This window comes from Ranitomeya imitator, chromosome 7 (genome assembly GCF_032444005.1).
Source record: "Ranitomeya imitator isolate aRanImi1 chromosome 7, aRanImi1.pri, whole genome shotgun sequence".
Classification (NCBI taxonomy): Eukaryota; Metazoa; Chordata; class Amphibia; order Anura; family Dendrobatidae; genus Ranitomeya; species Ranitomeya imitator.
Window position 1 is genome coordinate 87,955,044 of NC_091288.1, and position 14,431 is coordinate 87,969,474.

General features: G+C 43.3%; 1 protein-coding gene across 1 annotated transcript in view; it reads right to left on the reverse strand.

Annotated features, from left to right (window-relative positions):
- Window positions 1–14,431, reverse strand: part of LOC138644788 (caspase-8-like) — a 115,926-nt gene that overhangs the window by 39,512 nt on the left and 61,983 nt on the right. The window contains exon 5 of the mRNA XM_069733598.1: window positions 929–999. Coding sequence (XP_069589699.1) covers window positions 929–999 — 71 coding nt within the window. The remainder of the gene's footprint in view (window positions 1–928; window positions 1,000–14,431) is intronic.

Genomic DNA, 14,431 nt, shown 5'->3' on the forward strand with positions numbered 1-14,431 from the left:
TCATGAGTCTTAGTCAAAGACTTAGTCAAAGTCTTAGTTTCTTACCGGTAACAGGATTTTCAGAACCCATGACAGTACCCTTATATTCCCTCTTGTCACGTGTGAGAGAGCACTTCTTTCGCTACAGTCATGATTCCACACCCTGAGTTTTTGTTATGTGTTTTTAATGTAATAACCATGGGAAGTCTTGTCATGCTCTGTAATCTAACAATCTAACTGATGGAGGTGAGAGATGCCACCTTTTTAGTCTGTAGGTTTCCTGTCCTTGGTGGGAGGATACAGTGCTGTCATGGGTTCCGAAAAATCCTGTTACTGGTAAGTAACTAAGACTTTTTCTATAGCACATGTCTGTTCACGGCAAATAAGTATGTAACTGTCAGGGAATATTCCGGTATAAAGAAAAATGACATCAACTGAGGCCTTTTTGCTCTCCTTATGTCAATATAATATCAGAGCATCTCCGCGGGGGTATTGAACAGATGACCAATGTCATCTTTTATTATTTTAGAGCATTTATGACTCCTTTTTATAATTTTTTTTAGTTTATTTTTCAAAATTAACAGAAAACTCCTTTAGGATAAAACAGTTCTGGGATGAACTATTTAGGAATATTTAAAATCCTATCCCCTGATATGAAAACTGATCAATGCCATAAAGAATGTCTAGTACTGGAGTGGCGATATTTTACAAACCTGTAGCATAGGTACATAGTGACTGCTTGATGACTATGCATTAAAACAATAATGCAATACATAAATTACAATGCTAAAAAGGCGGATTACATTCAGAAATAGCTGCTGTTATAACAGTCAAATATTGCCCGTGAGGTATTAAAATGGATTCTGCTGATACGGGCTATAATTTAACATGAAAAAACAAAAATCATCTAAGAATCTAATATAATATAGAAAAAACTAATATAACTTACCTGTATGGAATATGGTGTGTTACAATTTTCGTCTTCAAAGGACAAAGACGGAGTTCTTGATTTTTGCCTTTCTTTGAAAAGGTAAAAAAAATAATTTTTATTTAAATACACTGAAAGGCAAATTGGTACATAAAAATCTCTTGTTAAAACATAGATGCAATTTAATGCCTAATAATTTCCATTGTTTAAAAAAAACAAAAAAAAAAAAACAACTTCTACAAAAAAAGAATACAACTAGAAGGATACAGAGTTTTGTGCAGCATTTTCTGTGATTTTCCTTTTTTCGCCTCTTTCTTTCTCTATAGACTACGGTAGATGTAGAAGTTTTAAGTTAAAGTATACCTGTCACTAACTGCCACAGGCCCACTTAAAAAAAAAATATATATATATATATATATAGCGGACAAACGCTTTATTTTTTTCTGCTGTTCAAGGTTTCCATTTTCACACTTTTGACATGAACAGGAAAAATTGAAATTTCAAAATCAAAAAAAATAATTTTAACACCTCACACCAAATACCCAGACTTTTTGTGACATGCTGCACATTAAAATACCATTCAGCACTTCTCACATGCAGGCATTTAAAGGGAACCTGTCACCCCCAAAATCGAAGATGAGCTAAGGCCACCGTCATCAGGGGCTTATCTACAGCATTCTGTAATGCTGTAGATAAGCCCCCGATGTATCCTGAAAGATGAGAAAAAGAGGTTATATTATACTCACCCAGGGACGGTCACGCAGCGGTCCGGTCCGATGGGCGTCGCGCTCCGGAGCCTCCCATCTTCAAAGGATGATGTCCTCCTCTTGTCTTCACGCCGAGGCTCCGGCGTACTTTGTCTGCCCTGTTGAGGCCAGAGCAAAGTACTGCAGTGCACAGGCACCGGGAAAGGTCAGAGAGACCTAGCGCCTGCGCACTGCAGTACTTTGCTCAGCCCTCAACAGGGCACATAAAGTACACCTGCGCCGAAGCGTGACTTCAAGAAGAGGATGTCATCGTAAGAAGATGGGAGGCCCTGGACCGGACCGCGACGCCCATCGGAGCGGACCGCAGCGGGACCGCCCCTGAGTGAGTATAATCGAACCTCTTTTTCTCATAATTCAGGTTACATCGGGGGCTTATCTACAGCATTACAGAATGCTGTAGATAAGTCCCTGATGACGGTGGGCATAGCTCATCTTCGATTTTGGGGGTGACAGGTTCCCTTTAATGCAATTTTGCATCAAACTGACATTTCTCATGGGTAAAATACACAAAACCTCCTGAAATTAAAAAGTTAACGGGGCAGTATCTATGCATATCAGTTAGGTTTATGCCTTTTATTTATTTTTAATGCGTTTTTATTAAAATGGTATTCTTAACCCCTTCATGACCCAGCCTATTTTGACCTTAATCTGCAAACTTGAAACACGAAATTTGAACTGCATTACTGCACTAGAAATATGAAAAATGAGAGCGTTTAGCGCATAAAAATGGTCAATTTTATGTGTACCTGGTAGCCCCTTTACGGCATCTCTCTTATACCAGGTCCTAAACTTGCCTTACCTCGCTGAGAATAAACGTCTCCATCTGAATGGGTATAAGAAAGATGCCGTAAAGGGGCTACCAGGTACACATAAAATTGGCCATTTTTATGCGCTAAACGCTCTCATTTTTCATATTTCTAGTGCAGTAATGCAGTTCAAATTTCGTGTTTCAAGTTTGCAGGTTTTAGCGCTGCAGTGTGCTGCCTTATTTACTTAACTATATACAAGTTGGCAACTCTAGGTTCAGCACCTGTTCACACTTAGTCTATGTTTGGATGTGCCGGTCAGGTTTTTGAAATGTATTCTTTAGCCTTCTGATCGTGCACTCCGCCTCCTAGCCTCAGGTGTTTTAATTACAGCAGGTCCAATACCCCTCCACAGAGAGAGAGAATTTTAGTCTAGGAAGAGGTTTCATATGTACCCATTTAGATGGAGACGTTTATTCTCAGCGAGGTAAGGCAAGTTTAGGACCTGGTATAAGAGAGATGCCGTAAAGGGGCTACCAGGTACACATAAAATTGGCCATTTTTATGCGTTAAACGCTCTCATTTTTCATATTTCTAGTGCAGTAATGCAGTTAAAATTTCGTGTTTCAAGTTTGCAGGTTTTAGCGCTGCAGAGTGCTGCTTATTTACTTAACTATATAAGAGTTGGCGACTCTAGGTTCAGCACCTGTTCACACTTAGTCTATGTTTGGATGTGCCGGTCAGGTTTTTGAAATGTATTTTGACCTTAATGACGTGGGCCATTTTTTGCAATTCTGACCAGTGTCCGCTTCAACGGGTCCTAGTGATTCTGAGATTGCTTTTTCGTGACATATTGGGCTTCATGTCAGTAGTAAATTTAGGTCGATAATTTTTGCGTTTGTGAAAAAAAAATCGTAAATTTGGCGAAAATTTTGCAATTTTCAAATGTTGAATTTTTATTCTGTTAAACCAGAGAGTTGTGTGACACAAAATAGTTAATAAATAACATTACCCACATATCTACTTTACATCAGCACAATTTTGGAAACAACATTTTTTTTGCTAGGAAGTTATAAGGGTTAAAATTTGACCAGCAATTTCTCATTTTTACAATAAAATTTACAAAACCATTTTTTTAGGGACCACCTCACATTTGAAGTTAGTTTGAGGGGTCTATATGGTTGAAAATACCCAAAAGTGACACCATTCAAAAACTGCACCCCTCAATGTGCTCAAAACCACATACAAGAAGTTTATTAACCCTTCAGGTGCTTCACAGCAGCAGAAGCAAAATGGAAGGAAAAAATGAACATTTCACTTGTTAGTCACAAAAATGATCATTTAGCAACAATTTTTTTATTTTCCCAAAGGTAAAAGGAGAAACTGGACCCCGAAAGTTATTGTACAATTTGTCCTGAATACGCCGATACCCCATATGTGGGGGGGGGATAGGGAGGAACCACTGTTTGGGCGCACAACAAGGCTCGGAAGGGAAGGTGCGCCATTTGACTTTTTGAATGAATTGGCTCCAATCTTTAGCGGACACCATGCCGAGTTTGGAGAGCCCCTGTGTGTCTAAATATTGGAGCACCCCCACAAGTGATCGCATTTTGGAAACTAGACCCTCCAAGGAACTTATCTAGATGCATAGTGAGCACTTTGAACCCCCAGGTGCTTCACAGAAGTTTATAATGCAGAGCCGTGCAAATAAAAAATAATTTTTCTTTCCTTAAAAATTATTTTTTAGCCCGCAATTTTTTATTTTCACAAGGGTAACAGGAGAAATTGGACCCCAAAAGGTGTTGTCCAGTTTGTTCTGAGTACGCTGATACCCCCCATATGTGGGGGTAAACCACTTGTTTGGCACACCTCAGGGCTCGGAAGGGAAGTAGTGACGTTTTGGAATGCAGACTTTGATGATATGGTCTGCGGGCGTCATATTACGTTTGCAGAGCCCCTGATGTACCTAAACAGTAGAAACCCCCCACAAGTTACCCCATATTGGAAACTAGACCCCACAAGAAACTTATCTAGATGTGTGGTGAGCATTTTGAAACTCCAAGTGCTCCACAGAAATTTATAATGCAGAGCCACGAAAATAAAAAATAATTTTTTTCACACAAAAATAAGTTTTTAGCCCCCATTTCATTATTTTCCCAAGGGTAACAGGAGAAATTAGACCCCCAAAGTTGTTGTGCAATTTTTCCTGAGTACGCTTATGCCCCATATGTTTGGGTAAACCACTGTTTGGGCGCACGTTGGGGCTCCGAAGGGAGGGAGCACCATTTGACCTTTTGAACGCAAGATTGGCTGGAATCAATGGTGGCGCCATGTTGCGTTTGGAGACCCCTGATGTGCCTAAACAGTGGAAACCCCTCAATTCTAACTCCAACACTAACCCAAACACACCCCTACCCTAATCCCAACTCTAGCCATAACCCTAATCACATCCCTTACACCAAAACACCCCTAACCACAACCCTAACACCCAACAAACCCCTAACCCTAACCACAAGCCTAACCCTAACCCCAACACACCCCTAACCTTAACCCTATTTCCAACCCAAACCCTAATTCCAACCCTAACCCTAAGGCTATGTGCCCACATTACGGATTCGTGTGAGGATTTTTCCGCACAGTTTTTGAAAATCCGCAGGTAAAACGCACTGAGTTTTACTTGCGGATTTACCGCGGTTTTCCAGGGTTTTTTGTGCGGATTTCACATGCGAATTCCTATTGAGGAACAGGTGTAAAACGCTGCAAAATCCGCACAAAGAATTGACATGCTGCGGAAAATAAAACGCAGCGTTTCTGTGCGGTATTTTCCGCACCATGGGCACAGCGGATTGGTGTTCCATATATTTACATGGTACTGTAAACATGATGGAAAACTGCTAGGAATCCGCAGCCAAATCTGCACCGTGTGCATATAGCCCAATTCTAACCCTAACCCTAGTTCTAACCCTAACCCTTTTTCTAACCCTAACCCTAGTTCTAACCCTGACCCTAGTTCTAACCCTGACCCTAGTTCTAACCCTGACCCTAGTTCTAACCCTGACCCTAGTGGAAAAATAAAAGTAAATATATTTTCTTTATTTTATTTTTGTCCCTACCTATGAGGGTGATAAAGGGTGGGGGTTATTCACTACTTTTTTATTTTGATCACTGTGATAGGTTCTATCATAGCGATCAAAATGTACCTGGAATGAATCTGCCAGATTGGGCGGGCGCACTGCGCATGCGCCTGCCATTTTGGAAGATGACGGCGCTCATGCAGAAGACCGACAGACACCGGAGGTTAGTAAGTATGCGGTGGTGGGATCAGAAAGCAGAGGGGGGGAGGTGAGATTGGACTGCGGGGGGAGTGGACAGGAGGACGGAGGGGAGCGGAGAACAGGACAGGACGGGGGATCGGTGGCAGATCAGGATTTCCAGCCATGGCCGATAATATTGCAGCATCGGCCATGGCTGGATTGTAATATTTCACCAATTTTCATTGGTGAAATATTATGATTGCTCGGATTGAAGGTGAAATGTCACTTCCAACAGCCAATCAGAGCGATAAAAAGCCACGGGGGGGCGAAGCCACCCTTCCCCCCCCCACCCCCCCACCCCGGGGGGCTGAAGTACCACTCCCCCTGTCCCTGCAGGTCGGGTGAAATTACAGTTAACCCTTTCGCCTGGCCTGCAGGGACGCGATCATTCTGTGACACAGCATATGCGTCACAGGTCGGATTGGCACCGACTTTCATGACGCATACGCTGTGTCACAGGTCGGGAAGGGGTTAAATTATTTTAATTAGGTAGGAAGCATGAAAATAAGCACGTTTGCAATTTACTTGCTTTCTCTATCTGCTGCAAATCTCCTACAATGAAAGCTTTTATCTTTCATAGTATACAGCTGGTTTCCATGGAACCCAGACATTTGTGCAAATCAAGACCCTGGCCAAGAGTGCTGTGGTGCAGCGGTGGCCAAGAGTGCTGTGGTGCAGCGGTGTCCACGCTATGCAGTGATGAGGCAGTGACCCACGAAAGTTCAAAGTAAAACGTAGTTTTAATATCCAAACAAAACACAATGGTATCCTCCAGATCGCTGCCGGGAAACAAGACAGTCCCGTAAATGCGTCCTGTTCCCGAGGGGGCGACTGCACCACCGTATCACACTGCAGGGTGCCAGGAGTCCGCACTGCTTGGCTGTGTTCCCTCACACAGGCTGAGTTTTTGGAGAGCCAACTGCTCTGCTTGCTGCAAACTTCACACTGACAACCAACCGTCTGCAGCAGGGGTTTTTACAAAAAAAATCCAGGGCCGGGAAGTAAACGGACTGACCCCACTACATCCTTTAGTCCGTTTCAAAAATAAAAGCCTAGAACAGGTTTTCTTATATCTGGCCTGGACACATAGCATACCCAAGACCAATACTCTTATTTTGCATTGCAATCAGAGCTACACCTGTGACTGCAATGCACTCCCACGGCCTCCATATGCTTCTTTGCACATCATGGGGGACACATAGCGACCCTCGCATATATCACCGGTCACTGCCTCACAGTGCGTAGTAGCTACACTTCAAGATAGGCGTTGACTCTTATCATACCAGACCAGTCAGCTCTCTGAAACTCACTGATTTCTGTACAGCAGTTAGCTGCTGATCTTTTTTTTCTTCTCAGCTCTCAATGAACTGCTGCTCGAAATCTTGCTCTTATCTGTCCTGTAGAATTAGATTCCCCAACACCCAGCATCACAGCTTTCACTGTCCCAGCCATGTGTTTGTTTAGTTGCACTGTTATTTCTGTGTAAATATAGTATTCATAGTGTGAACTTCAGAAAAACACACAGATAGCTGAATGTGTTTCAGTAGAACTTGTACTGAACTTTATAGTTCTACTAATACTATAGCTCTGCTCACCAAAACGGTCACTCAAGGAGAACACACTCTGCCCAAAGCAAGAAAGTGAGCAGGTTGTAAGGATATTGTATTGCTCTGAGCTGCTCAATGACAACTTGAGAAGACCCATTTAATGAAATACCAACAAAACAGAAAACAGAATAGTATAGTAATAGAGCAAGAAATTAGTTTAAGTCCCCTGCAAAACCACCCACCAGCATTTTTTGAGAGAGGAAAATTACCGTATTTTTCAGACTATAAGACGCACCTTTTTCCTCCAAAAATGTGGAGGAAAGTGATAGTGCCTCTTATAATCCGGCCGGATGTACCTGCTCTGGTGGGAAGGAGGGGGAGCGGCAGCGGCGGAGCAGCTGGTCACAGTAGGCAGGAGATGGCGGCTGCTGCTAACTCCTGTGCCCGCTGCCAAGGAGAAATGAATATTCACTGCATTCCACGCCCATGGGGGGCACACGCTGTTTGCCTCAGCAGCCGGCTTTCACAGTTGCCAGGCATCCGTGTGTGCCTGCTGCTTAAGGCAATGAATATTCACTGTGCTCCACTCCCATAGGCGTGGAATGCAGTGAATATTCATTCCCTTTAGGCTACGTTCACATTTGCGTTGTTGGGCGCAGCGTCGTCGACGGATGTGCCCCTATCTTTAACATGGGGGGGAGCATGGAAATGCGACGGTATGCGTTGTAATAAAGGCACAGATGATTGGCCTCGGGGAGACCAAAACATCCAACACCGCGGAGACACCATCACGTGTTTCTCAACGCAGTGATTCCAGAACACTGCCCCCATCCCTTATGGGAAATATGCAGATGCATGTAAAGAAGCTGCGGAGACACCATCACGTGTTTCTCGACGCAAGCAGTGAATAGCCAGGCCTTTCCCCGGGAAGGAACAACCACGGGAAGGGCAGCATCCTATGAAGGAAAGCCACCTATGCCAAGCATGGTATCCATCCACAGACAGCTGTTTCGGGGTTTTTGCCCCTCATCAGTGTGGAGTAGGAATCTGGCTATTAGGAGCAGTGCCTAGTAAAAAGGCTATAAAGGCACAGATGATTGGCCTCGGGGAGACCAAAACATCCAACACCGCGGAGAAAACAAAAACCCCGAAACAGCTGTCTGTGGATGGATACCATGCTTGGCATAGGTGGCTTTCCTTCATAGGATGCTGCCCTTCCCGTGGTTGTTCCTTCCCGGGGAAAGGCCTGGCTATTCACTGCTTGCGTCGAGAAACACGTGATGGTGTCTCCGCAGCTTCTTTACATGCATCTGCATATTTCCCATAAGGAATGGGGGCAGTGTTCTGGAATCACTGCGTTGAGAAACACGTGATGGTGTCTCCACGGTGTTGGATGTTTTGGTCTCCCCGAGGCCAATCATCTGTGCCTTTATAGCCTTTTTACTAGGCACTGCTCCTAATAGCCAGATTCCTACTCCACACTGATGAGGGGCAAAAACCCCGAAACAGCTGTCTGTGGATGGATACCATGCTTGGCATAGGTGGCTTTCCTTCATAGGATGCTGCCCTTCCCGTGGTTGTTCCTTCCCGGGGAAAGGCCTGGCTATTCACTGCTTGCGTCGAGAAACACGTGATGGTGTCTCCGCAGCTTCATTACATGGTATGCGTTGTAATGCGTTTTACGACGCATGCGTCATTTTGACACACAAGACAGGGCGCAGACGACGCTACTTGTAGCGTTTTCCCTGCGCCGAATTTCCTGATCTTTACTATCTTATGACAACGCATGCGTCACAAAACGCTGTGTTGTGTATATGCGTTGTGGGTTGCGTCGCCGACGCTGCGCCCAACAACGCAAATGTGAACGTAGCCTTAGTAGTACATTAGGATAATTGTGGTAAATTTCGGCACTGCTGAATCACTAGAATTCCAGAATTATTAGTACATGTGGCTTTATTATTCTACGTGTTTCAGAGTTCAAGACTCCTTCATCAGGAAACACCACAGGAACATGTCAATACATTTTATACTGTGAAGAGCAGAACAAAAATGATTACCTCAATGAACAAAAAAGAAAAAAAAAAGAATTTGTGATAAATATTGACCTGTCCATTCAAGGACATTTTAGCTATAGTATGAAATCCTGTTTTTCTTGTCTGTGGAATTGCCTTTGTACTGTTTGTTGTGAAACTGCCGCCCACGAAACTGTTTTCTTTTCTTTTCTTTCTTTCCTGTTTTGTCTCTTTGTTTAAACATGCAAAACTTGTATAACCACTAACAACTATATAAAAAAGGGATAGCACTTTGAAGGCAGGCGTGCTTCAGAGACTTCCCAGTGATACACTATACAAGACGTGTCTTGTGTATTATTTCTGGTGATGCCCCACTTCCAAAGGCTGCTCCGACTGAGTGTGATCCCGACATTTCCTGGCGCCTGAACAGGGACCCGAGGTCTGTGTATTCCTTCAAGAACACCGGCAGAATACGAACGAAAAGAGAATCTGGGATAATGGACGGCAGATGAACAAAAACCTGGCCAGGTAAGAGACACTGTTAGATCTCTTATATCTGCCCTGCACTGTCCGTAAGATTTTCTGTGTCGTGTTCTTTAGCGGGTAGTTCTAGTAGAGGAGGATACCTATAGCTCAGGTTCTTGAACTATTTAGGAATTGATCACCTCACGGAGTACGGCATTGAATGAGAGTGAATGTGAATAGAAGGTGTGTGGAAGTTGGGAATAGCCCTATAAGCCGCCCAGGGGGTTGAAACAGAAGAAGTGACTGTCCCACTGGGCAACGTGGTTGCGTCCTTTCGGGGAGACCTCCGCACCTATGTTCAATCTCTGATCCTGTCTTTGACAAAAACCTGGTGACGGATAAGTGTATGATAGTATGAGCCCAGGACAGATAAATTAGCCTGGGACAAGAATACGTTGTATGTGATAGTATAAGCCCAGGACAGATAAATTAGCCTGGGACAAGATACGTTGTATGTTCTTTTTCTTTTTCTGTCTGGTTGCATTTGTGTTGTTTGCTATAGGTGTAGGAATCAGGATTTTCTTACATCAACACAGTTTAAACATCCTAGCTCCTTAGGAAGAAGGTAACGAGGTATTCTCATACCCAAACGCCACCTAGGGCAAGAAAAAAGACATCCTAGCTCCTTAGGAAGAAGGTAACGAGGTATTCTCATACCCAAACGCCACCTAGGGCAAGAAAGCTCAGGATAAGAAAATGGGGAATAAGCAAACAAAGTCGGAACCAGAAGAATTAGATATCTATACTATCATAAAGGAGAGAAGTGGTGAAGATGCCACTAAGGGGCTGAAAAAGATTTTTAGTAAGTTTGGAGTTACTAGGGCAGAAGCTTTTAGTAGAAAACTATGGGAAGGAATTCAGGAAAGGAAAAAAGGCATAATCAGAGACAAGAAATGGATAGATCAGATCCAAGCATTGATTGATGTCTCTAGGGTAGCAGCAAATGAGGGATGGACATATAATCAACAGAGTAAAAAGTGGTGTATTAGACCCACAGGCTGTGGAGAAAAACAAAATGTGGATCTAAAAATACCCCACCCCCATACCTTAACCCACATGCCCCATCTTTTCTCCAAACACCACCTCAAAGTTTAGCCGGACCAGGAGGATGGGTATGTCCGCACTGTGGACAACAAAATCCAGACTGGAGAAATGATTGCCTAGCCTGTGGTACACCTAGACATGGCGCTGTACTTGCCCCTGTTAGGGTAGTACCAAGACCCTTTAGGGAACCTGGTGCTGACGGAGTAATGGGAACTAGATATCACCAAACTCGACAATATTTCCCTTGGTCCCCCGCTGAAGGCATGTCTCTCTTGCATAACGCACCAGATCCCACCCAGTGTCCAGTTAGATTTGCACAATATATACAGCAAATTATGCAGACTCACGCTGGAGTTTGGGCAGATGGAGAAGAATTATGTAGAATGAAAATGACTCCTGGACTCTTCCAGGAGCTATTAGCAAATCTACAGGTACATAGGCCCCAAGCAGGAGATGGTGCCTTACAAACGATAGAATCAGGTACACAATTTGTAGATCACTTAATGGTTTTCATGAGGGAGAGACAGAGGCAGAGAGGAACAACGGGAGTGGTGGCTCAGAAATCTGGACAATCAGTAGACGAATATTATCTAAGTGTAGAAAATAATTTCAGAGATGAAGGCATGGATCTAACCGCTCCAGGAATGATGAGGTTAGTTACAAAAACCTTTATAGATGGATTGTCTCCAAAAGTGAAGGAAAAGCTTAAGGCCGCAACCCCTGATTGGAGAACCTTGGAAGACCCACACCTGGCTAGACAGAAAGCTGTAGGGATAGAAATGGACTTAAGAGAAAATTCTAAGCCAGTAAGAATTGCACAGGCTAATACTGGCTCTGCTAATCAAAAGTTTACTTGTCATTACTGTAAGAAGCCAGGACATTTCCAAAGGGAATGTAGGAAGAGAAAAGCAGATATAGATTCAGGAACCTTTGTACCCAAAAATAGGATAAATAACCCAGTGCCTGATCAAACAGACAGCTCAGAATGACTGAAAGTTATGCAGGTCTCTCTTCCTTCTAGAAGACCAATAATACAAGTTGAAGTTGAGGGTAAAAATGTACCTTTTCTGATGGATACGGGAGCAACATCCTCCATTTTAAATCAGGACTTTTTACCATATCCTGACAATATATCCTCAAAGGTTACATATGCAGAAGGGTATGATGGTAAAATTCAGGCGTTGCCCTTTACAAAACCTTTAAATGTGAGCTTTGGCCCTAAAACTTTTGTATCCAAATTTTTATTTGCTAAAGGTGCACCTACCTGCTTGTTGGGTACTGATGTCTTAAGTAAAATGCATGCAAACATCCATTTTAGAGAAGATGGCACAGTTATGCTGACCATCCCTGAAGATGCAGAAACTCTGGAACCATATATTAGAATACAGGCAATGGAGGATTTTCCCGAAATTTACACTCAACAAGCAAAAATTGACTTGTCTCGGGTTCCTGACAGCCTATGGGCAAAAGGAGACACTGATGTAGGATTTTTATCAGTAGCTCCTATACTGTTAGAAACTGCCCCGGGAACCATATTACCTCAGCTTAGGCAATACCCCATCAGCGCCCAGCAAGAACAGGCGATTTCTCAACAAATTCAGGATTATGTGTTACAAGGTGTTTTGGTAGAAATCAGGTCACCCGCTAATACACCCTTATATCCTGTTAAAAAGAAAGTGTCCTCCAAAGAAACTATGGTGAAATATCGCATGGTGCACGACTTACGGGAAATCAATAAGGTTTTGGCACCGGTCACCCCTGTGGTACCGAATCCTCATACCTTACTGTCTCAAATTCCCAGCACTGCTGCATATTTTACGGTAATTGACTTATCAAACGCATTTTTTTCTGTGCCACTACATAAGAACTGTTGGCATTTGTTTGCCTTTACATTCAAGGGTAAACAATTACCATGGACAAGATTGCCACAAGGTATGGTACACTCACCAACTTTGTACTCTGAAGCAATGCAGACCGTGCTAAAAAATTTCATCCCAGAACCAGGAGTAGTCATTCTACAGTATGTAGATGACTTACTTATTTGTTGCCCTGATGAACAGACGGCAGTTACCTCAACTGTTAATTTCTTAATTTTCCTAGCGCAAGAAGGCTGTAAAGTAAATAGACAGAAACTCCAGGCTTGTCAACAAACAGTTGTGTTTTTTAGGTCACTGCATATCACAGGGCATCAGACACCTCACACCTCAACGTACGGAAGCCATACGTAACATGCTTGAACCCAGGAATCACAAACAGCTGCGTGCTTTCCTAGGTATTGTTTCACACTGTAGACAGTGGATCATACATGCAAGTCAACTCATGCAGCCTTTATATGACTGTATTGCCAACACACCATATTCACTCAGTGAAGAGGCTAAACAGTCATTTTCCTCTTTGAAAACAGCACTGGTATCAGCTCCGGCTTTGGGACTCCCAGACTACACTAAACCTTTTCAATTGATGGCAGCTGAGATATCCTCACATGCTACAGGGGTGCTCACACAAAAACATGGAAACAAACAGAGACCTGTGGCATACATATCAGCTCATCTGGACCCTGTAGCTAGAGCCGCACCTTCTTGTGTAAGAGTAGTAGCCGCAATTTCACTGTTATTAGATAAAGCTTCTGAGATTGTTCTTGATCACCCACTTCTAGTTCAGACCACTCATGATGTACATGGCATTCTTAACCAGGTCCAACCTAAACATATTTCAATGGCCAGACACCTCCGTCTCCAATGTTCCCTACTACTGCCGCCCAACATTTCCTTTGCCAGGATTCAGACTCTTAATCTCGCGTCTTTGCTCCCTTTAGAGACTGAGGGGGGTACCATACCTGAGGAAACTGCACTCTCCAACTCCTTTGACCCATCAAAGTCAATGCATGATTGTGTACAATTAATGGAACAAGAGACTCAGGGCTTATGTAATGTACGTGACAAGCCACTCTGTAATGCTACATTTGAACTTTTCATAGATGGCAGTAGATATGCAGATATGAATGGACAATTTCATACAGGTTATGCGGTAGTAACTCAGCATGAAGTGCTGAAAGCAGAACCTCTCCCTGCTAATCAGTCTGCACAAGAAGCAGAACTTACGGCATTAGTTGAAGCTCTAAAAATAGCCAAAGATCTGACAGCAAACATATACACTGATTCTAGATATGCACATGGCATTATTTTCGATTTTGGCGTAATATGGAGAGCCAGAGGTTATATGACTGCTTCAGGCCAACCTGTTAAACATGCCTCCCTCATTAGACAGATTCTGGAGGCAGCACAAGAAACTAAAGAAATAGCGGTGATAAAGGTAGCTGCACATGTGAGACTCGACACCGAGGAAGCCAGGGGTAACGATAAAGCCGATAAGGCAGCAAAACAGGCAGCACGTAAACCCTTACATCATGCCCACACAGTAGATAGCTCTGAAGATGATGAGGAAAGATTGAAGGAAGCTCAGAAACAGGTAGACGACGAAGAACGAGGGCAGTGGCAGAAAAAAGGGGCAGAAGATCAGCAAGGATTATGGAAAAAAGGAACTTTGTTGTGTTTACCCAGAGCCTGGTA